Below are 24832 nucleotides of genomic sequence, written 5' to 3'. Positions count from 1 at the left end.
AGTGTCTTAGAAAATATAAGTGATTTATTTAGTTATCATTATTGTATAAAAATACAGTGTTCCATTAATGGCATACATACTTAAAAAGTATTTGAATGACTGAATAGTACAGAGTGGTTTATTACAGGTTAGTTGTGAAAGTTTTTTATGCTGGCCATATAAAATAGAGATAAGTTAAAATCCACTTGCTACTTACTCTTCCGGTTTATTCAGAGGTCCTTGATTCATAGCAGTTATTGTGTTATTTGCCCATGGAACCTGGTCATCTATTCCTGGCTGCCCAAATTGATGATCGAGACCACTCAGTTCAAGTTCAGGCAATCCTGAATCAAGACAAAGAGGAACTCAATGTCACAAAATAGTTGCAAATATCACAAAACTCTAGAAATATTTCATTAAGGAATTTAACAAGGTTTTCACAATACAATGATACTTCATGTACCCTGTGGATATGCATCTACTAACAACTTTTTAAATAACAAACAAGCACAAAACAAGACCAAGAACTAAGAAGCAAGCAAATAATCCCTTTGAACTGCCGTTTAATCAATGTAAGGAATGTTTCACAAAAATGAGTACAGATTGAATTCTGGGACATACAAAGAGTAGAAGTGATTGAAAAAGGAAAAAAAATCAAATTTTGGTTACACTAAATGAAAAGCTGTTGTTGCATGAAGGAAATGAATACAACTAGGATAAGAAGAGAACTGGTAATCTGAGGGGAAAAAATTCTTGCATCTATATCTCTGTTAAGAGTCTGATATATAAGGTATCAATAGATAATTACAAAATCCCCAAAGATAACACCCTAGATAGGACTCCTATTCCCCTTCACCCATAAGAATTTTCATCAGCAGAACTGCATCATACCAGGAAAATAAGGCCCTCTCCCAATCCTTTCAATTTTTCTTCCTCATTAGCCATTCCTCTGCAGATTCTTCTCTTCCTGAAAGACCACAGGGATCATCTTTCCATACTGCTAGCCCTTGAATTGACCAGGGCACATCACATACTGTCTGCTAACCCCTGCCTGCCCTCCTATTTATGCATTCTCTCATTCTGTAATATAGTACCATGAAGAAACATCAATGTACTTGTAGGTGAGGTGTTAAGAGGTTCTGCCTATATTGCCCTAGGCCTGCCTCTCCACCATTACCTCCACTTGATTTCTGCCTTTATCCATTTCCTTGGGTATATTTACAAAGAAGTCTCTTTACTGGTTCTCTTTTGTCACTTTGCTGCTTTCCTTGACTGTTAATTCCTCTTGCACTGAAATCTTTGGTACTTTCAATCCTTTCCCCTTTATTTCCCTTATCACTCACTCATAGAGGATACACTATCTCCCCACTTTGTGCATTTCCACTTATTCCCCCATGTTTAGAATTCTCTCCTGCTTGATCCGCATCTCCTGGCTTCCCTGACTTAAGATGCCAGCTAAAACCCAACCTTCAGCTAGAAGGCTTTCCTGGCCCCCCCTTAATGCTAATTCCTGCCCTCTGAGATTACAATCCAATTTATCCTCTCTATATATCTTCTTTTTCACAAAGTTATTTGCATGTTGACTCCCCCATTAGACTCTGAACTCCAGAAGGGTACGGACTGGGGTTTTTTGGGAGGGACTTTGTGTTCCCCTAGCACTAAGCACAATGCCTGGAATATAGCTTGTGCTTAATAAATTGTTGGTGATTTGATTTGTTTTCCTGGTTCTGTTCACTTCACAGGGGCTGGAGTAGTTAAATCCATTCACCATTAACAATGTATGAGTGTGTGCATGCATGCATGTTTGCATGTACATGTGCGTTTAAATATGTAGAGCACTACATTCTTTCCTATGAGTTTCTGGATATACCAGCAAATATAGAGTGACTACTAGACATGCAATATAGGCAGTATTTTAGATGTAATCCTAGATTTCAAAACAAATCCATTTGAAAAATACTTGCAAACAAATATGTTCCTACTTAGATATCTACTTTAGTTCAGGTACTTCTTGCACCTAAATTCCACAAAAAATAACAGAAAAAAAAGTCAATTCTTTTGTTTGTTAAAATGCAATATACGGATTATTTCTTCCTTCCTTAAGAGGATATAACATGGAATCAATGGGCCTATTTGTCACTTTGTCAACAATTTGTTTTCTACTTAAGAGTTCTTTTCCTGTCTCTCAAGTAAAGAACAACTCCTTATTAATAAAAGCTGGATATTTCTTTAAAAGTAAAAATTTAATTTTTATTGACAAGATAAAGTGTCTTATTTTGATATAAGAAATATCAAAAACTTTTCAGGTAGAAACTTAATTGTTATTCTTCAGCTGATGTCCTCACTCATTTTATTTATTTTTTACTGGAAGTAAAAAATTTTTTACTAAGAAGTTATTTACTCTAACCTCTTTATTTCACAAATGAGGAAAGTAGCCCAAAGACAGGAAATGACTTGCCTAGAGTACAACAGCTGATGCCAGAGGGGACTCATGTTTTCCTGTGTCAGATATGAAGTACATACTGGAATTTTTAATTCATAAAAACATACCACCGTATATTTTACGTCTTGGCTATAAACTTCTGAACAGAGAATTTATTCCACTCATTTACCAAGGAATCTTCAAATAATAATTCCCTCTTTACATCCAACTTCCATATTTAATTAGTTAAAAATAAAGAATCTGGCATACTTGACCACAGATGGAAGTTTGTATTTGTCCCATTCAATACTATACCTGTGAAGTGGGCACTAGGGGTTGCCCTTATTGGGAGCAGGAGAGCCACCTTGCCTAATGACATAACAGGTCTAGAGATTTTGCTCAGATAACTTAAAATGTATCTAGATATACTGAAATCAGTAAATAGAACTCTAATATACCACTTCTGTTATAGTATCTGTTGACATTTCACTCACAGGAGCCAAAGTTCCTAGATGTCTAAATGCCCCCACGTATATGTAGCCCTTTCAGAAAACATTTTTAAAAAGTTTTGCACTCAATACATACTATTCAGTCTGGGTGGAGGTCTGGCTGGGGTAGACTGAAGGGCAGTTGGCAGGATTTCTGATTTGATGGTCACCCCAGTGCCTCCACCTTCCATCCTTTCTGATTCACATAAACCTGGCAGCTGCGATGCCTTCTCCAGTGTTGGTAGTAATGGATCAAACTGGTCAAGGTCTCCTGAAAACTAAGATAGGAAAGCAAAGTCAGAAGTTATTGTAATCTCTACCCTTCTATCAGAAGCAATGAGCTTTACTGGATCCTTTGCACTTTAGGAATTAAGTGTGTGATGAGTTTTTCTGGAAGAAGATAAAATAAACAATGCTGCATGGCAGTAACTTGGAATACTGGAAAGCACACCTGAGTTGGAGACAAGGCTCAAATTCACACTGAAACTTAACTGTAGGAGGCAACATAGTATAGTACTATAATCTGCTCCCCTGGGAGCTTTACCCGTCAGTTACCTCTGGTCCTCAGCTCCCAGTTCTATTTCTTTTAGGCTAACTATAAACATATTCAGGCAGGACTCTCTCACTGGCAAAAAAGGAAAAAACAAACCCTTCATTTCAATCTACCACGTTCTCAGGCAGTGATTTTGAATCTCTTACCTTTCACAGCTGAACTCCTAGGCAAATGACTTATGAACATGTTTCTTCTCTTGCCACTTGCCCCAACTCCTAGCAACATAGGTTCTGATCTCACCATTCAATTCAAATACTCAACAAGTTTACATATTTCTTTTGACTTATTGCTATTATTATCTTATTTTCCATCACCAGCTCTGCTTAGTTTGAATCTTCAGAACAATATCCAAGATAAGATGATGACCTCAAATCTCATTACCATGAAGAATGACTGAGGTTTTGATACACTATACTTTCTCAACTCACCCTGAGCTGCAGTCACCTCCCTGACTGGGGGGATGGAGGGTGAAGCACTAAACTCCTCCCAAAGCCTTCTTTATAGAGGACTTCTGTAACTCCATTTTCCAGCAGTTGCTCTTCTTGGCATTGATTCTGAGTCAGGGACCTTCTGCTTTAACCCTCCCCCAGCTTTTCAGCTTCCTTTAGTGTGCTGTCTTCCCCCATTAGATTGTAAGCTCCCTGAAGGCAGGTAAAATAATCAGATTGTCTTTTTTTATTGAACCTATTTACAATTAATTGACTTTGTCCTGTAACTGCCTTGGTCATGATTTTTTGTCTCTAAATTTATTTCAGAAATTCACCTGGCCTGTATTGAATTAAGTTTAGAAATTCAGTTCTCCTGTGAATCATAGCTCGATTCTGGTGTCAAGGAAATCCGTTACCTTTAAAGGAAGAAAATGGATACCAGGGAGTTTGGTTTCCACCAAGCTATCCTTCAAGGAGGTCTGGTTGGTTATCCAAATAAGTCTGGGCCACTATCTCTAACGATGCAGATGGACTGAAATAATGAACATTTCTTAGTCACAGGAGGTAAGGAAGGGGTTGTTGCTTGCCCTTCATTTCCAATTACCAGCCAATCACATTGTTCTCCACACACCTCAGCACTGTAACCAATCATAACTTGCTCCCCATCTAAGAAGTTCTATTCTTTGTTCTGCATTTCCCTAAAAATTATTTAAAAGGTTTAAAATTCCCTGCCTTAGGATTTTAGCTTATGCTGGGGAAACTGTGGTATATTCATGCTTGGAAATTTGTGCCTCAGTATAACTTAGTTTTAACTGTTACACAGGTATTAGCTATTTTTCTTTTTTGTATCCCCAGTGCTTGGCAAATAGGAGGTGTTTAAGTAAATGTTTATTAAAGTATTGCTGCTGCTAATGTTTATAAAAACTATGTAAAATAATGTACATAACTAAAGGAGGCAAGAGAAAGCTTCTAGTGTTTCTATGTTACACTTTATATTCCATTTAATGTTAACTTGTGGATTTAGATACCTTTTATGAATGAAAAAGGTCCTTCTACACCAATATTCAATAATTTTTTTAAAGCATAAACCAGTGTTGTACTTGTTAAAGTTTTTTGTTTTGTATCTATTGAGATCATCATGTAGTTTTGGGTATTTCTGCTTTTAATATAACTGTTAATTGTGTTTCTAATGTTGAAAATGCTTATTGCATTCCTAGTGTAAAACCAACATGATCATGGTGAATATTTTTCTTTGATAAACTGTACTAGTCTTTTGCCTAGATTTCACTGAAATTTTTTGAATTGATACTTATATTAGTCAACACTTTCTTATTTTGCCTTATGCTTTTCTGATTTCGGTATTAGGACTATATTTGATTTATAAAATTAGTTTAATTGAGAATAATTTGTGTGATCCTGGTATTAACTATTCTTTTAAACTTTCATATAACTCTCATGTAAATCCATGTGGATCAGGGTTTATTCCTGCCATCCTTCCCCCAGTTCCTTTATATCTGTTTCAATTTTCTTTTTTTGAAAATGAATTAAGATTTCTACTAAGTGTTCTGTTATTTTGGACATTTTATGACAAGATAAATAAAAATAACAACAAAGAAATATATTTTAGATGTTGTAAGATGATAAAGAAGCTTAGCTCCAAAGAAGAGATATGGAAAGGTATTTTTTCACACTCCGTGGATGGAGGTTGTAGGTATAGAACACTTCATGTAATATTGGACTGCTTGGTAATTTTTCTAAACTTGGGGTCATTACTTTACGGCCAAGTTTTAGATGGTGTATTATTTTAGAAAAACACAAATTCTTCTTTCAACCATGTAACTTTAAGTAGCTTCTATTAAAGTCATTAGAATCTGCCTAGGTCTAAATGACTACAAAGTTTGTCTTATTGTGTGACCTCTTAAGGAAGGGAAATGCAAATATGTTCTGTACTTTTTATATGAGCATGAAAATCTTAATTTGCTCGAGTAGTTAACGGTGAATAATTTTTTACCTTGTTCCTCCCCACACCTCTGCATGTTACTCTCCAGCGGTTCTTAACCTGGGATCTGTGAACTTAAAATACACACACACACACACACACACACACAAACTGTATTTCAGTATAATTAGTTTCCTTTGTTGATCTTATGGATTTGTGTTTTGGGGCATCTAGTGGAAAGAGTGCTGAGGCTTGGAGTCAGGAAGACTCATCTTCTTGAGTTCAAATTTGGCTTCAGACACTTGCCTGGTGTGTGACCCTGGGCAACTCACTTAGCCCTGTTTGCCTTCATTTCCTCATTTGTAAATAAGCTGGAGAAGGAAATAGCAAGCCATTCTATTGTCTTTGCCAATAAAACTCCAATTGGGGTCATGAAGAGCCAGACACAACGAAATGACTCAATAGCAATTCTCAAGGAGCTCACAATCTAATGTGGGAGACAAACAAATACGTACAAATCATACATTTTCACACAGAAGTAATCTCCTTACTACTTGCCCAATGGACCATATGACATTGGGCCCAAATATGTACCACAGGGCAGATTTCAAGCTCGCTCTCATGCGCTCTCTCTCTCTCTGGCTCTTTGGCTCTGTCTCTCTCTCTGACACACACACACACACACACACACACACACACACACACACACACACACGATAATAAAAAATCACATGAAGTAATAACAACTAAGGACATCTGTTATACAGAAGTAAATGTATTACCCACCTGACTCTGGGACTCTAATTTGATTTCCTCTGGAGCAGCTTTAGTCAGTGGGGTTGGGGTTGTGTTACAAGGATCCATTTGTTCTTTCTTTTCAACTTTCACTTTCACATCATCCAGACTCAAGGCTGGAGCTGCTCTTAAGTCTTTCTCATCTTTATCTAAAAGGTACCGTAATAGCTGATGGTCCTTTGATTCCTTTTTCTTTGAAGCCTCCAGTTCTAATTTTATGTTAGAGTTCCCTGGCACTTGATTACTCACAGAACTAGATCCATTATCCTTTTTGTCATGCTCCACTGACAGAGTAGTTATATCTGAAGGGCTACCTTCTTGCAAGAGCCTGTGTAGAATTTTGTGTCTCTCAGTCAATGAACTATGAGAGGAAGGGCAAGTGTTGCCCGAAGACGAAGAGTTATTGGCTGTTGAAGTTGAAGTGCCTGAGCAAGATAAAGCATCTTTGCCACTCGTATCGGTATCGGTATGTCGTAGCTGCTGTTCAGCAGTTGTTGCCAGAAGCTGCACTAGTTTATGACTGGTTTGAGAGTATTTATTATCTCCTTCTGAGAGTTTGTCACTGCTATGCAAGAGGCCTGACTCCAGTGGTTTAACATCATTTGAACTGTTGTCAGATTGAACCATTTCATTTAAGATGGATGTGATTTCTTTGCCGTCTTTGGATTCTGCTTTTGTTGGCAGCATGTTCATTCTGCTGGGAGAATTTTGTGAGCTCAACTGTCTGAGAACAGGAGAAGTAGCAGAAAAGCCAATGGAGTTACTGGGTCCTTCATTAATACCCTGTAAAGAAGTTGCTGGGATGTTTGGATAAGTTCTATTAGGATTACCACAGGCACTACCTACCATGCCAATGGGGGAACTCAATGAAGGAATATTGGGAGAAAAAGAATTGCTTGGCATTCTTGGCCTTGTTACCAATCCAGAGCTAACCTGTCTTCTTGGCGACATGAACTGTGTTAAGGTAATTCCTGTACTATCCATTGGAGAATTATTGAGGCTTAAAGAGTGATTACTGCCCTGGGAACCAGCCTGTCCCTGGTTTAAGGCAACACTGGCTACAACTTGATTTCCAGGTGAACATCCAAAGCTCCCTTGGCTGGTGTTGGAATTACTATTACTGCTGCTATGAAGATCAGAGTTTGGTTGATGATTTACTCTGGGAGTAACCATGCTGCTGTTAGATGGTGGAAGTGTGGATGATCGGGCCATATTCTGGGCTGGAGAGATACTAGGATTTACTGATGGGTTTATTCGAGGAAGTGACATTCCAGAATTAGTGTTATCTTGAGGAGAAAGAACATTGTGTTCCCTAGAAAAGGGGGGAAAAGATAGTAAATCAAACATTTTCAGTCAGTTTCCTTTTGAACATTTTAATGCTACAAATGATAAAAATGATATCATTAGCCTAACACCAAAATTGTGAAGAAATTTGAGGGTAACTACATCATAAATGTCATTAAAGAATAACAATTACATTTTATATGTTCTAAAGCACTGTCATATAGTTTATAGGAAAAGGTTCTTATAGCACCTAAAATTTAATTATATTTCCAGTTACCTGGAAAAGAAATCTTATTTAGCTTTTTAAAAAATTTTAAGAGATATGCTAATAAAAGTCTATCGAAATATCATAAAGAGGTTAACATTGGGATTTGTGATTAAAAGGGAAAGCTCCAAGACAACAGAAAAAGACAATCTGTATTGAATTCAAGTTTGCACAGTATTCATTACACAACTCTAACCACACTGTTTTTCTAATAAAAGATTAGATATTAGTGTTGGCATACCCAAACAAGCAATGACTCAGATGAAGCAAAGAGAAAGTGAAGAATTACTTTATTTAGCTCAGAGTAATATCAAATAATTTTGAACACTGGGGATTTGAATTTTTTTCGTAGAAAAAATATCTAACATGATTATGCATGTATATATGTGTGTGTGTATCATAAGTGTCAAACTCTGGGCCCCCATGCACCCTAACCAAATTAAAATGTAACTGGGAAATATTTAACAAAATACATTAAAATACAATACAACATAATGTTATTTTGTGGTTTTCAAAGACAATATTGGCAGCTTTGGGGACCCATTTCTATTTTAGTTCGACACCACTGTCTTAGACAGATAAGGGAATAAAATGTCAAGTAGCAACACCAAGAATTACTATATTTTTAAGAAATAAATTGCTAGCATATGGAGAAACTGTCAACTCTAATAACTTTAAGATGAAGAATCATCAAGCTTGCCTTAATGAAAGCAAAATATATTTTTATTACAAAATGTTACCTAGTCTAACAAAATCAGCTTTTGAAAATTCTGATGCTTTATTGTAGTCATATAAACCATCGGTTCTTAATAGGTGAAATTATTTGTTTTTAAACATTTATTTTTTTTCTAAAGTATCTACTTGCACTTTTGTCATTCCTTTCCTCTTTTTAAGCTACAAAATAACTGTGAGGTGACAAAAACTAGAAAAAACAATATGAGTATGGATAATATTTTCATGAAACACTAGTTTCATGCTAATTTAGAAATTGTATTTCTAATCATAAAGAGAATCAAAATGATGAACTGGTTGATTTCATATGAAGCTCTCCAAATAAATAGTACCTGTCGATGATATGAATTCCCATGATGAAAGGCTGCATATCTGGACTTTGAGGGTAGCAAAGTTTACACTTGGTGTGGGCGCTAAGCATTGTCCCATCATTCAATATGAACCTATAGGATGGGCTGAAGGCAGTGCCACGAGTCATCACTGTTTCAAACAAAAGAGAAACCTAGTTAAAATTTTAACACTTAATTTGAGGGCAAAGGACTATTACCAAGTCTTATATGTACCTATAGCTTGTTAAATGTTCTCACATATGGTTACTTGCTCCTGCAATTTACTCTTATATTCTTAAGGCTAGGATTAGACAATGCAGACAGGTGAAAAAAAAGTCGTTGTGGATGAAAATACATTAGACACTAGTTGATGTCAGGTTTCAATTTATTCGCAATTTAATGAGGGCCTTCTCATAAGGGGAATGGTCATGAAGTCTCTCAAAATTGGAATATCAGTATTATGAAGCACTTAGCTCTTTCCTTACCCTCAACATTCCCTGTAGAATGTTCTGTCCCAGCTTGAAGTTTCTTGGCTAAAATTCAAGCCTGGATTTTTTTTTTTCAAACGAAAGACTATAAAGCACTAAGGTATTACTTTGACAGAAAAACATAGTCTTAGTAAGCTTATAATAATTATATATACATATATTTGATCTTTGAAAGATATCTTTAAAGCTTCATAGGGATATAAACGAAATCAAGTGTAAGTAATACCAAATAACCAAACTGATGAAGTACGTCTATGTATTACATCCATTACATTGTGCAGTTCTGCCTTGGATCTTTATTAATTGAGCAGCAGAAAATTAAAAGAGTTAGGTTGTTGATTGCTTACAGGCTTATACCAGTTATAAAACTGTACTTTGTGCCTTGATATTATCTTATAGCCCTCTTGGAACAAGACTTATTGCCTAGATTTAGGAATATTTAGATTTAGATTTTTTTCATCTCTTCAGTGTGGCTATGGACTACACTGATGAAGACCATCACTATTCATAGCTTTCCTCCCCAGAAGGACTGTCATTCACACTCTTCCAGGAATTGTCTACAGAAGATCCACCCAATGTGTCAGATGTCTTTAAGTCACTAGACAAATGTTGCGTATTAAGAGTATCAATAGTTGGACAAATATTTATAGATGATACAATAACTGTGATTTTTGGCACTCTCTGCAGTCTTTTAATTATATTGCCACCAACAGCAGAAGAGACTATGGACTATATTGTTCTTTGTTTCATGCATTACTATGATCGCTCAAATTAAAGACCAGCCTTCTAGAGACGAGCCTCTCCACACTTAGCTAGGTTGGTTATGAGACAGAAAATAAAAGTTACCATGAATTTGAGACCTCAACTTGGTAAAACCTGTTAGGACATGTACTCTATTGGCATAACCTTTGAGAACCAAAGGTCATCCATATACCAGGATGCATATAAAGCTACCAGAGAAGACAGGGGTGATTAAGAGAAATCATGAGTAAAAATATGTGTCCTGAAACACCATTAACTATATACACTATATAAAAGATGGACATGCTTAGCCTTTAACATAGGTGATGGTTCTATCCATCTACTACACTGTGATGAAAGGATTCTACCCTAGTTTAAAACAGTAGAAAGGGATATAAAGAGAAATGTTAAAAAGAGCTTTTGAAGCCACGCATAATTTGAGGTAAGGTGGCATGCTCTTTCCATCTAGCCAATTATTTAATTATCAATTTGGGTAGTCATACAGCTAAAGAAAAACATAGCTCCTGCTTCAAATCTAAAATATAATACACATAGGACACAATCTCATGAAAAGAGTACAAAAACTAGGACATTTCACAGTGCACTGAAGAAATCAAGGCCCATGACTAGGATAATTATACTCTATAATATAGGTCCTTTGATTTACTGTGAACCATCTAAATCACTGGAATTGAATTTGTGAATTTATGTAAACTTATGAAAGGAAAAGTATTCTGTATAAATAAACACTTAGTGAGCAATAAATTATGAATGTATGACTTTTTAATGAAATTTGAAGATACTTAATGTAAGCCACAACCAGATGCATCCCATAAAGGTCTGATAAAGGATACCAAACAAATCAAACCAACAAAAACCTAACAATTTACAACATTTAAATAAAAAAATTGATAAACTCCCTTATAATAAAGAAAACAAAAAAAACCTAGGGGTTTAAAAGGAAATATTAAACAATGCTTAACTATATTCCAATGCACTGATGATGAAAAATTCTACCAATCTCCTAAGAGAGAAAAGATGAACTAATAATCAGAATGAGACATCTATTTTTAGACATGGCCAATACAGAAATTTGTTTTGCTTAGTTATGCTTATTTGTTACAAGGATTTTCTTTTCTCCTAGGATAGGAGATGGGGAGAAAAATGCTTGATAATCGAAAAAAAAATTAACATTAAAAGGAAAGTTTAACCGTTAGAAATACCTCTCCAGTAACATCATCACTGTGTACAACATTCTAGGATCCACTTCTGCCTTGGTCTTCTACCTTAGTTGAATCAGGTACCTAATTGAATATGTTTCTCTCCAAACCCATTTGATACCTCAATCTCATAGCTGATCACCATTCTCAATTTCATTGCTTTTAATTAAACTCCACTCCAAATCAGGCATCCACCAGCATGGATACAACCTAATTCTTATCTGAACAGTTACTAGAGGATAGAACATAATTTTAAAGCTAGATGAGACTCTGGAGATCATCTACACTGTTATCAAAAAATGAGCAATTTACTAGGAATCTTTGAGCCAGGGTAGGAATTTAGTGGAGGTTAGGGGTAGAAAGAATCCAAGGAAAAGTTAAGACTCACTCTGTGAGTATTGTTGGGGAAAGAGGGACCCTGGAACAAAGCTTTGTTTACCTTACACTAGAGACAGCTCTCATTACGTGGTAATAATCCACTCTCTTCCAAGTTAGAAATTAGTGTTCTTTCAATTCAACTACAACCTTATTTACAATTTCTTAACTATAACTAAACAACTCTTCCACTGCTTCATATCCATAGAATATGTTCTTCATTTTCATTGTGGCTTTGAAGCACTTGGTCCCTCTCCTAAATCAGTCACACTGTTGCATTTCTTTTGGCTCCATCAGACTTTCTGTCCTGTGTATATTTATCAGCTAGTTCAATGATTCCCTTAGTAATGGATCACAAACAGTGAAACATAGTGAAAAGAACAAAGCCAGAAGAACTAGATTCAAATCCCAGCTCTGCTACTTACTACCTGTGCAATGATGGGCAAGTCATCCAACTTTTCTGGTTCTCAGTTTAATCATTAGTAAAATGCAGATAACAATGGCATCTATTATATCTATTTTGGTGAGGATGAAATGAGATAACATATGTAAATCACATTAAAAACCTTAAAGCACAATAAAAACGCTAATTCCTACCACCACCACTAACACCATTAAATGTATGTTGGACTGAATCACCTTTCAATCCCTTCTAACTCTAAATCAAATGATCCTATGATTCTAATTCCTAGTCTGCTTGACCCTTAATCATGTCAATTTCCAAATGTGAATCACTCCCACAATTTTATTTTCTGATTACATAGTGATAAATGTGATATTTTGTCCCACACTCTAGTAATTAGTTTATCTAATTTATAGACTGGATATCGAAGGAAAAATACATCATGGCATATTTCAAAGATGTCAAGTTGAAAGGCAGAAGCTAAAATAACAGGAAGCCTTCTGTTGCAGTAATAAGAGAAGGCAGTAATGGATGTCTAAAGGCTCAACTCCTGAACGGGGAGAGAACAAGTTGAGGCTGTAATGTTTCATGCTTCCCTGATGGCCTGGGAATCAGCAGAGGCCTGAAAAAAACTAAAGAGAGGCAAAAGGGACCATTTAGCATCAAACCAAGGATGCTCTGAAGTACAGTCAAAGCAACAAAAAGATAGAAAGCTTCTTACTCTAAGAATAAAGGCAGTTCTCAGAAGAGTATGCTAAAAATTAGCTAAAACAATCCACATTGTGGTTTAAGAATGTAGTTTATAACAGTTTATTACAACAGCCAGTGGCCTCAGAGGGAATGGAGGTGGGCACAAATAGGAGACAAGGAAAGGAAAGTTTCTTGATTTTCAAGTTTTATTCTAACTTGAATATCAAAGTAGGGTATTTTTCTTTATATATTTTGCCATAAGGAAAAGGAATTAAAGAAATTTGGAAAACATATAGAACTTTTCCCATGAGAAGTTAGATAATGTAACTAGTGAGCACAAGGTAGAGAAAGAAGATCAATAGAGGAGTGAAAACTACACATGCAGACTAGTCAGGATTTCCAAAGTGATAAAGAAAGAGCACTGTATGCTTTGGAAAGTTTTAATTAAAAAAAATTAACTTAAAAAATGTCTAGACTTAGCATTTCTACTTACCTGTCTTTAGGCCCCCAAAACTGCAATTAGATTAAGTGATTTTTTTTTTGAGTTAAAATTTGATCAGAAAGAACCAGATGGCACCCATGAAATTACACACTTTAGAGCCAGAGGAGACGTTAGAAACCATTTGTGTGTGTGTGTGTGTGTGTGTGTGTGTGTGTGTGTGTGTGTGTGTACTAGATCAGATAGTAGTAGAAGAATTTAGATTTGATTACTAGGTCTTCTGATTCCAAATCCAATAATTTTTCTCCTAATACCACAGAGCATTGAAATCTTAGTCTAAATCATGACTTATTAAGCATAGCACAGATTAACTACACTTCCTTAATTTCATTTTTCTGAAAAAGGGCTGAATATATAGAAATGAATTCTATGATCTGAATCTCAGATAACTAACACTCTGGGAAGGCTACCCATTTTTACTATTAAATTGTAGACACTGTGTCTAGGGGAAAACTAAGTATCTTCACACATGTTAATTCTGAAAAAGCAAAACATAACAGTGACATTTTAATGTTTCTTATAGATTGGTTCAGTGACTAGAGAATGCCAAGAAAGGCACATCAAAATTAACGGACAAGGTCAACTGAAGCTAACAAAATACCATCCCCTCTGATTAGACTGATTGTTTATAGAAATCTTTCCCAGAAGTAATCCATTTTCTCTATGATTTAGAAATAGCTTTTTTATGACATTAAGTGTCACCTCCACGAATATTATTAGTAAGCAGTTAACCAAAAATAACCATATTTTCTTTCAAGAAACACTTAAAGATGACTTTATGAAATCCTGTGGATATATAAAAAGTCTAAAAGCCATTCTTTTATAGGATGTACAGGTAACACTCAAAAGATAACTCATATATCCATTTTGCTATTTCCACATTTTTTCTCTTGTACGTGTATATTTTCATTGGCATGGGGGCGCCTGGCAAGAAACTCCTTCTAACCAACGCAGGGCAGAAAATATTTTGCAACTTAAGAGTCTTGGAGGCTTGTCTAGAGGCACTAAAAGATTAAACAAGTTGCTCAGGGTCACACAGCCAGTAATGTGTTAGAGGTAGCCTATGCATGTGAATCCGTTTCTTCCTGATTCCAAAGCCAGTTCATTAAGAACTGTTTCTCAACATTTTCCTTTTGTTCTACTTTATTACAACAAAACTGCAGTTTTGCACAAATACTTATCAAGCCACAAAATTTACAAAAAATTACTCATTACTCTAAACATAGCTATGGAAGGAGAATTTTACCTTCTTGAAATAGCTGTCTGGCATAAGAGGGCTCTCTGCCTTGAGGCTGGAAAAAGGCATAAATGCACTTCCTCACTAAATCTTCCCAGCCGGTTCTACCAGCAGCTCTCAATGAACTGGTGTCGATAGAGATGATTTTACCTAAGCAGAGAAGGAAAACTGATGTTTATGGTAGCTTTTTGATATATGCATTTTACATTCACATATACACACAAATATAATCACAATAGTGAAAATTCACATTCTCAAATGAATAGTTACAGCTCAAAAACATTTACTAAAAGAGGACTTAAAAGGAGAAAAGCATACTAACACAATTTGATTATTCATGCCAATGGAAGGAGATAATCCAGAAATATTTTAGAATTCAGTATGTTCTTTTGGACTCATGAGTGGAACATGGGTGGGGTCTGAATGCTCTAGAACTTCACATGAAAAATATTCAGTGGCTACACTGGAAACAAATGAGGTGGGAGGAGATAGAAATCAACTTTACAAAGAATCTAGAGTTACAAAGAATTAGCAATCGTCTAGTCCAAGCTCCTTACTTTACAGATAAAGAAGCTGAAACTCAGGTAGGTAAGTGACTTGCTCAAGGAACCTAAGAGTGGTAAATGGTAGAGCCAGAACTTAAATTCATATCTTCTAATTCCATATTTAGTATCTTGTTTCCTGGTAAATTATCAATGAAGGTGAGTTCTGAGAGGGCAGGAATATTCCTATTATTCTACTTGTGACCATGCCTCTAGTATCGTGTCTAACTCAGAGTAAGTAATGAATGACAGCTACTAGATCAACTGCCAATGACCATATAGGGCCTATTAAGTATCACGCATAGTGCTGGCTACTGGGGATACAAAGGTAAAAAAAGAAACAACTCTGTTCTCAAAATGTGTACATTCTATCAGGGAAGACAAAATAAGCATAAAACTGTTAAATAATAGGCAGTGAATGAGGGAGTGCACTGTCAGTGGGTGCATCAGAAAGCCATCATATAGAATACTCTGAGGAAGAAATGAGAACAAAGCACCATACATGTATAGCTGACAACCCACAGCAAAGGAAAAGACTCTGGAGATAAAGTGGATTCGTGTATTAATGAGGTTAAAAAAGATCACGGACAGAAGAGAACGCAAAGAAGTTATGGGGACACAGATTAAGGAGTGAAGGTTTGGTACCATAATGTTAATGGTAACATATTCTTTAAAAAAAAAAGAAACTAATAGAGATGTACAGTTCAATATACACTCTCTTTTTCTTTGCATATGGAAGTGTTCATATTTGTTGATGTTAATCAAATTAATACTAACTTTTTAAAAAAAGATTTCAGTTAAGATGTTAATTAACAACTAAGGATTAAATATTTTAATTCAATTCAACAAGTGTTTACTGTGGCCAGGCACTATTTGATCTACTAAAAGACAAAACCAGAAAAGACAAAAATTAAATAGCCTCTCCCCTCAAGAAGCTTACAATCTATTGGGGAGAAACACACACACACACACAACATACAGAGTAATTGCTGAGGGGAGAGGACTTCCAACTTAAGAGGACCAGTGTTTACTAGAGAAAGCACTTGAGATGAATTTTGAGGAAACCCAAGAATTCTATATAGTGCAGGTAAGAGAAAATGTATTCTAAACACAGAAGATAGCCTATGCAAATACAAAGATAGGAAACAGTCATTTTGTGTTTACACTATTTAAGTATAAAGATTATATTTGTTTCATAAAAAGAATTTGATAGGATTCAATTCTGTCATGAATAATTTATGTAAAGCAGAGTTAATTAATCTTTGAATGCTTGATAGAATTCACTTCTAAACCCATCTGGGCATCTCTAATGAACAGTGAAGCAAAAACAGTAATACAGAGTTATTCGACATCGAGGGGGTTAGGGCCCATGGGTTCAATTATTATTCCTATGCCAATGACTATATATTGAAAGCTAGGTGACACACAAGATAGAGTACTGGACTTGGAGTCAGAATAACCTGAATTCAAACCTGACCAGAGATACTTAATTTCTGGGTGACCCTGGGACTCTGCTTCACTTTCCACATCTATAATTGAGATACATAGTATGAGCACCTACTAGCCAGAGTTTTTGTGAGAATAAAATGAGATAATATTTTAAAATTACTATACACATGCTAGTTGTTGTTATATCCAGCCGCAGTATCCTTCCTGAACTCTAGTGACATATTATTAACTGCCGACTGGACATTTTTTAGTTGAATGAGTTATAGGTATCTCAAACTTAATATAACCAAAACAGAAGTCCTTATCTTCCCCCTAAATCCACCCTTATTCTGATGTTACCTATTTCTCTCAAGGGCACTACCAACTTTCTAGCCCTTCACATCCAACCTTGGCATTTCCTTTAACTCCACATTCTCTCTGACCCCACACACCCAAGCAGTTGTAGATTCCTGTTGCTTTTACTACCATATCATCCATCAGTTTCTCTTCATTCACAAAGACATTCTAATTCAGGACATCATCCCCTCTTTTCTTGAGTATTGCAATTTCCTTCTAATTGGCCCTCCTTCTTCAAAAACCTTATCTACTCACTCTAATCCAACCTCTCTACAACCTATGTGATATTCCGTCCCTCTTCCTGCCCCATCCAAAAGACTCCAGGGCTCTTTATCACTTCTAGCTCCTTATATTCTGACCAAGCAATAAGAACATATTAAGTGCATATCATATACGAGGCGCAATGCTAATTACTAGGGATACAAAACACAAAACAATCATTACCTTCAGAAACATACATGCTAATGGGGGAGACAACATGCAAATGAATATAAACATACACTATATAGAAGAAAAGTAACCTTAAAGGGGAAAACTCAAATGGCTGGCTATATTGGAAGGCTTCTTAAAGGTCATGGTTGATCAGTCCTGAAAGAAATTGTGAAAGGAAAGAAGCAAAGATGAGGAGGGAAAGATACTGGAAAGAGTCAGAAAAGGGAAAGGAGGCAAGAGATGGATTGCTGTGTATAAGGAAGAAGAATAGGCCAATGTTACTGTAAAGCAGGTTTTATGGAGAATAAATAGTAAAGTGTGAGAAGACCAGAAAAGTAGGGAGGGTCAAGGCTGTGAAGAGTTTAAATGCCAAAAAAGATTTTATATTTCACATATATAAGACTTATGCACTAGGAAAATCACTTCAGTAGTTAAGAAGGGGATGGATCAGAGTGGGATGAAACTTGAGGCAGGGAGATCAATAAGGTTCTTGTGACAGTCTAGCTAATAGGTAATGAGAGCCTAAACTAGGTGGCAGCCACATGAGTGGAGAGGGGGAGATGTATGAAAGCTGTTATTAAGGCAGAATCACAAGATTTGGTAACTAATTAGATTTAAGAATCAAAGAGAATGCCAAGGTTGCCAACTTGAGATTAGGATGGTAGCACCATTCAAAAAACTTTTATCAAGCGTCTACTATGTGCTAAAAATGTATTAATATTTACTATGTCTCAGGTACTGTACCAAGCACAACAAAAGGAAAATCTCTGCCTTCAAGGAGCTCACATTCAAACTGAAGAGAAAACAAGCAAAACCTATGGATATATAAGATCCACATTGTAAAAATAGAAAATAATGTCAGAGAGAAGGTACTAATAGTGTGTGGATGTGTTGAAGGGGGACACTAGGAATTTTACCTCAAAGAAAAGGCATTTAATGCATAGTAAGAATCCACCAATAAAGACGTATTAAGCATCTATATGCCAGATATGAGGTTTGGTGCTGGAGGTACACTGGTGCCCAAGTTACATTTATACCTTTAATAATTATTCACCTCTACATACCTACAATCCAGCCACACATACATAGTATCTACTACCTTTGCAACTTCGTAGTAGTCGTCCCTAATGCCTATAATGCTCTCCCTCTACACATCTACCTTAGAGAATCCCTGGATTCTTCAAGAATCAGCCTAAATGCAGTTTTCTGCATAAGGCTTTCAGGTGCCCCTATTTTTTGTGTCTCCCTCTCCAAAGCTTCCTTGAGTTATATTTATACTTGTACATTTGAATGTCATCTATTTCATTATAACTTAAGTTCCTTGGATAAAGGAAATGGTTCACGGTTGTTTTTGTAGCTTCGGCAACTAGCACAATGCCTGGCATATAACGGGTGCTTAACAAATGTTTGCTGGTATAATTGACAATTGATTGTACAAATATCAAAACACACAAGGTTCAACACCTGAGATCATCAGATCTCTGGGACCTTGGACAAGAAAGGAAAAGGACAAATCCACTATATTTCAATCCTTACAAAAGCCAGGATTTAATAGAAATGGAGTTAAGATGTGATTTCAAAAATTAATTGTAAAGTGAAATATTAAAGCATAATTATCATAAAAAATTAGGATAGGCAATGTAACACTACTTCAAAAGATTGGCAGAAGTTGCTTTAAAAAATCCAGACTAGGTCTTTTCAAATTTCATTATTTTTGGAGGGGGAAGGCAGCACAATTGGGGTTAAGTGACTTGCCCGAGGTCACACAGATAGTAAGTGTATCAAATGTCTGAGACTGGATTTCAACTCAGGTCCTCTTGACTCCAGGGCCAGTGCTCCACTCACTGTGCCACCTAGCTGCCCCAAGCTTCATTATTTTTAACAAAAGAGTTTCTAGCCTTAGAAATCTAAGCATTAAAATGACCACATGAATAATTTAGTCAACTAGTCATTTGTTAATAAGTGTTTTAATCCTGTATTTAAAATTTATTTGAGGTATGTAATCCTACGATGAACAATTAAGAAAGCAAAGGGGGTACAAGTGGAGGCAAGGGATTTTCTCGTAACTATCCCATCTACATATTTTGGTCAACAAACTCAGATACTGATTACTTAGTATGTGTGTATGTGGCACATGCATGAAAGATGTCCTTGGAGGCAGGAAGACTAGTGTTCAAGTCCTGCCAATAATACATACTGACTTGTGATTCTGATCAAGTCTCAACTTCTCACTAAGTCAGTAAACATTTATTAAGTACTACTATATACCGGTCATTGTACTGAGCTAAAACTCCCAAAATACTCCCAGTTCTCACAAATTCAGTGTAATGTGGTAGTAAACAAGCAAACAACTATACACAAGCATGCTATTTACAGGATAAATAGGAGAGAATCAACAGAATGAAGGCACTAGAATTAAAGATGACCAGGAAAGGTTTACTATTAAAAAAAGATTTTAGCTTGAATTTCAAGGAAGACAAAGAAGCCAGGAGACAGAGGTGAGGAGGGACAGAATTCTATGCATGGAGGATAGCCAGCAAAATGCACACAGTCAAGAGATGGAGTATTTTGTTATAGGCACAGCAAGAAAACAATGTAAAAAAATCAAAGAGTAGCTGAGTGGGTATGGAACACAATGTCAGAGGACTGGAAAGGTGAGGAGGGGATGGAATAGAGCTGAGGTTTACTTTTGAATGCCAAAGTACTTTACATTAGATCTTGAAGGGATGATAAAGAATCCCTGGATTTATTGAGTAGAGAGTGACACGGTCAAATCTTTGCTTTAGGAAATTAGCTGTGAAAGCTGAATAGAGGATGGACGAGAGTGGGGAGAGATTTGTGGCAAGCTGACCAACCAGGAGGGTCTTGTAGTAGTCCAAGTGTGAGGTGATAAGGGACTGAACTAGGGTGGCAGCAATATCAGGAAAGAGAACCGAACGTATTGCAGAAATACTACAAAGGTACCATTGACAGGCTCTGGCAACAGATTGGCTATGGGAGAAGAGAGACAGGAGTCAAAAAAGACAATCAGGTTGTAAGATGGAATGACTGGGAGGATGGTGGTACCCTCAACAATAGTAGGGAAGTTAAAGAGAAAAGAGGGTGGGGGGGGGGAGAGAAAATTAGTTCAATTTTGGACATGACGAGTTAAAGATATCTAGGCAGGATATTCAGTTCAAGAGATCCAATAAGCAGTTGGATATGTGAGTATGGAAGTCAGCAGAAAGGTAGGGCTAGTTAAGTAGATTTGAGAATCATTACCATAGAGATGATAATTGAATCCATTGATGAGATCACCAAATAAAATAGTACAGAAGGGAAAGAAGTGACACAACAGAGAGCCCTTTGGGACACCCAAAGTTAGCTAGTAAGAATTAGATGAAGATCAAGCAAAGACACTGAAAAGGAATAGTCAGATTAAGGAGGAGAATCAGGAGAGAGCAATATCACAAAAACCAAGAGAAAACAGAGTATCAAGGAAAAGAAGATGATAGTGTCAAAAGCTGAAAAAAGGTCAAGATGGAAGAGATTTGAGAAAAAGACATTAGATTTATCAATTACAATATTGTCAGTGCTTTAGGCAACTCTTTAAGACTATAAGTTGCAGTAAAGGTATTAATCTGCCTGTTAGTGATAGTTTCCTCATCTTGGAATTCCCTATATCAACGAAATCACAAGTGTTCTACCAATCTCCCTATACCATTTTAAGAAGTATTTATGCCATGTTATATAGAATAGTATACAATATATATATTTTTCAGTTTTGGAAATATTTAAGTGGCTTAATTCTCTAAGAAGAGAAGTACAGTAAAATTCTACAGCACATTTTGAACCCCACACTTTATACCTGTAGTATCTTGCTTGGTCATAAATGATTCTGAACCCGTAATAGCTGCAGGCCGAGGTAATCGCCGTGCAATACAAATCAAACACGACTGAAAATCTACAAAAAAAAATGAAGAAAGAAACAAAGAAAAGAAGAATTTCAGGAAACAGTACCGAGTATGTTTTATATCCATGACTTCTCATTAACATTTTAAATTAAAATAATACTTTTATGAAATTGATATGTAAAACTAACTATCCAACATTTCAAGGCACAAGACTCTTAGTAAAATGTACTGAAGTAATAAAATTTCACTGTTAAAATAATCTTTGTATTATATTGCTGTTAAAAAGTGTTAGAAACCAACAAGTAGGAGTTCTAAGTAGAGCATCAAGGTCAGGAAATGGTAATTTATTCCTTACCACCTAGTTTCATGCATCTACTATTCAATCAAGTTTCTATATTTATCAATAATCAATGGCAACAAAATGCATCCCAACAATCTCTCTGTAGCACTATAGAGAATTAATAACTACATATGGGGACAAAGATAGTTGACCAATTTTTCAAGGAGCATCTCCCTGGCCTTGACAATAATGTTTTTAGGACATACAGTTTCTTAAGGGACTCTCAAAGCTCTGCTCCGTATAAAATACCAAATTGTTCAATTTACAATTTGATGTAATGAGGGAAAAGACTTGGAAAACAAAAATCAAGAGGAAAAAATATACATATAGACACATCCAAATATGTGCACGTCTGTATGTATCATATAACAGGGCTGCTGAGTGGAATGGCAGCTACAGCATTAGGTTTGGAGTCAGTTCAAATGCGGCCACAGATACCTATTAGCTATACGGCCCTGGGCAAGTCACTTAACCCTATTTGCCTCAGTTTCCTCATCTGTAAAATGAGCTGGAGAAGGAAATGACAAACCACTGCAGTATCTCTGCCAAGAAAACCCCAAATGGGCTCACAAAGAGTTGGACATGACTTGAAATACATATACACAATATACTTTATATGTATATTTTAACAATTAACATGTTTTATAATAAAACATGTAACAAATTATTTTATATGTACAGATTTGTCATGTATATTCATATATACATGTGTGTATAGCTATATCTAGATATTTCTATGTCTAAATATATCTGTGTCTAGATATTTCTAGACACAGATATATTTCTGTTGATTTTTAGGTGTACTTTCCAAGCTTTTTCCTCAATTCACCAAATTATAACTTGAGAATTTTGGTATTTCATATGGACAAGAGCTTTGAAAATGTCTAAATTGTATACCATAAAAACACACACACACACAGAAAATTTCACTTCTATATTTAAAGTCCAGCCCCAAAGAACTGTGTCCAATTCTTTCACAAAATTCTCAACTTTCATCTTGTTTAATATGTAAACCTATTAGCAAAATCATGTATTGTTGGAAATTCTTCAATGAAATATTCACTGGAATGTTTTATCTGTACATAGGGTGAGATCAGAGAGGAAAGGAATCAGTATACATTTGAGATTTTTGAGGTATCACCTTATATAGCGAGTAAATGTATTCACATGGAATTTTTTAAAGTTTAAATCCTGCTGACTTCATGCTATTATGTAAAATATCTTAATTTTTAAAATTCTCTTACAGAAGCAATTTGCATTCAATTGTTTCCCTCAGGACTCAGAAAAACAAAAACAACTAAACAAGCAACAATGACTTTCCATTATACCTTCTCCTTCTTCCTGGATTGATTTTGGTTGTGACACAGTGAAACACTGCATTACTTCATACCGCTGGCAAGCTTCTTGGTTCTCAGTGCCTGGCTCATCTGGAGGGCGAATTAGCATCCGGCAGTTAAAGGTATGGCTATTTCGTCTTGTTGCCTCCTGAGGCCAAGGAACTCCATTTACTGTGGAAGATATATAGATTATAATCCTGATAGTGGAGGTAGGGGAAGGACCAAGGATAAGATATCTGTATTTTAAATATTCTGTTAGGGGCAGGTAGGTGGTGCAGTGAGGAGAGCACCAGCTCTACTGGAATCAGGAGGACCAGAGTTCAAATCCAACTTCAGATACTTGACACACTAGCTGTGTGACCTTGGGCAAGTTCGCTTAACTCCAATTGCCTTGCCTTGCCCCCTCCAAAAAAAATGTTCTGTTGTATCAATTACATATATTAAAAGAAAAACTGATAAAAACAGACTACCACATATGCATACATGTACAAGATAATCAATCAACATGTATCAAGTACCTACTATATGCTAGGCACTTGGATACAAGTTCGACGAATAAAACTGTAGAAAGGAGTTTACATTCTAATGAGGGCAAAAATAAGCAGATATACTTATAGATATATACAGCATAAATACAAAGTTTATACCCACCCATACCCAAAAAAGTCAAATACAAGGTAGTTTTTGGAAGAAAAGAATTAGCATTTGGGAGAGGATCACAAAAGGCTTTATGCAGAAGAAGATGGCCTGAACTGCACCTTACGTCTAACTAACTCAATTTAAATCAGTTACTTAAAAAAAAACAAGAACAAAACTGTCATTGTCAAGTACCATTGGAGGACATATTCACCCAGCACCACGAATTATAAATCCTGTAAAAAATGTATTAAAATGCATTCCTCACAGAATCCATATATCTGTGGCTGTGCACAACATCATATATCTGTGGCTGTGCACAACATTGTCCTGGCTCTGCTCCGCTCACTCAGCATTATGTCGTGTAGGTTTTTCCAGGTTGTTATGAAGTCCATATCATCCCCATTTCTTATGGCACAATAGTATTCCATTACCTTCATATACCACAGCTTGTTCAGCCATTCCCCAATTGATGGGCATCCCTTTGATTTCCAATTCTTGGCTACCACAAAAAGAGCTGCTATAAATATTTTTGTACATATGGGTCCTTTTCCTGCTTGTGTGATTTCTTTGGGATACACCCCTAGAAGTGGTATTGCTGGGTCAAAGAGTATGAACATTTTTATAGCCCTTTGGGCATAGTTCCAAATTGCTCTCCAAAATGGCTGGATCAGCTCACAACTCCACCAGCAATGTAACAATGTTCCAATTTTCCCACATCCTCTCCAGCATTTATCATTTTCCTGTTTTGTTATTTTAGCCAATCTGACAAGAGAGATGTGGTATCAAAGAGTTGTTTTTATTTGCATTTCTCTAATCAGTAGTGATTTAGAGCATTTTTTCATATGCCTATAGATATCTTTAATTTCTTCCTCTGAAAACTGCCTGTTCATATCCTTTGACCATTTCTCAATTGGGGAATGACTTGTATTCCTATATATTTGGCTCAGTTCCCTGTATATTTTAGAAATGAGGCCTTTATCAGAGACACTAGTTGTAA

General features: G+C 36.0%; 1 protein-coding gene across 6 annotated transcripts in view; it reads right to left on the bottom strand.

Moving 5' to 3' along the window:
* NCOA1 (nuclear receptor coactivator 1) overlaps positions 1 to 24832 on the bottom strand; it is a 228768-nt gene that overhangs the window by 61509 nt on the left and 142427 nt on the right. For all 6 annotated transcript variants that reach the window (XM_036748133.1, XM_036748131.1, XM_036748134.1 and 3 more), the window contains 7 exons: positions 23188 to 23367; positions 21474 to 21569; positions 14877 to 15017; positions 9218 to 9365; positions 6596 to 7916; positions 2987 to 3167; positions 197 to 323 (listed from right to left, as the gene is read on the bottom strand). In XM_036748133.1, the coding sequence (XP_036604028.1) occupies positions 197 to 323; positions 2987 to 3167; positions 6596 to 7916; positions 9218 to 9365; positions 14877 to 15017; positions 21474 to 21569; positions 23188 to 23367 (2194 nt within the window). The remainder of the gene's footprint in view (positions 1 to 196; positions 324 to 2986; positions 3168 to 6595; positions 7917 to 9217; positions 9366 to 14876; positions 15018 to 21473; positions 21570 to 23187; positions 23368 to 24832) is intronic.

Source organism: Trichosurus vulpecula, chromosome 3 (genome assembly GCF_011100635.1).
Source record: "Trichosurus vulpecula isolate mTriVul1 chromosome 3, mTriVul1.pri, whole genome shotgun sequence".
Taxonomy (NCBI): domain Eukaryota; kingdom Metazoa; phylum Chordata; class Mammalia; order Diprotodontia; family Phalangeridae; genus Trichosurus; species Trichosurus vulpecula.
This window is presented reverse-complemented; position numbering and strand designations above follow the sequence as displayed.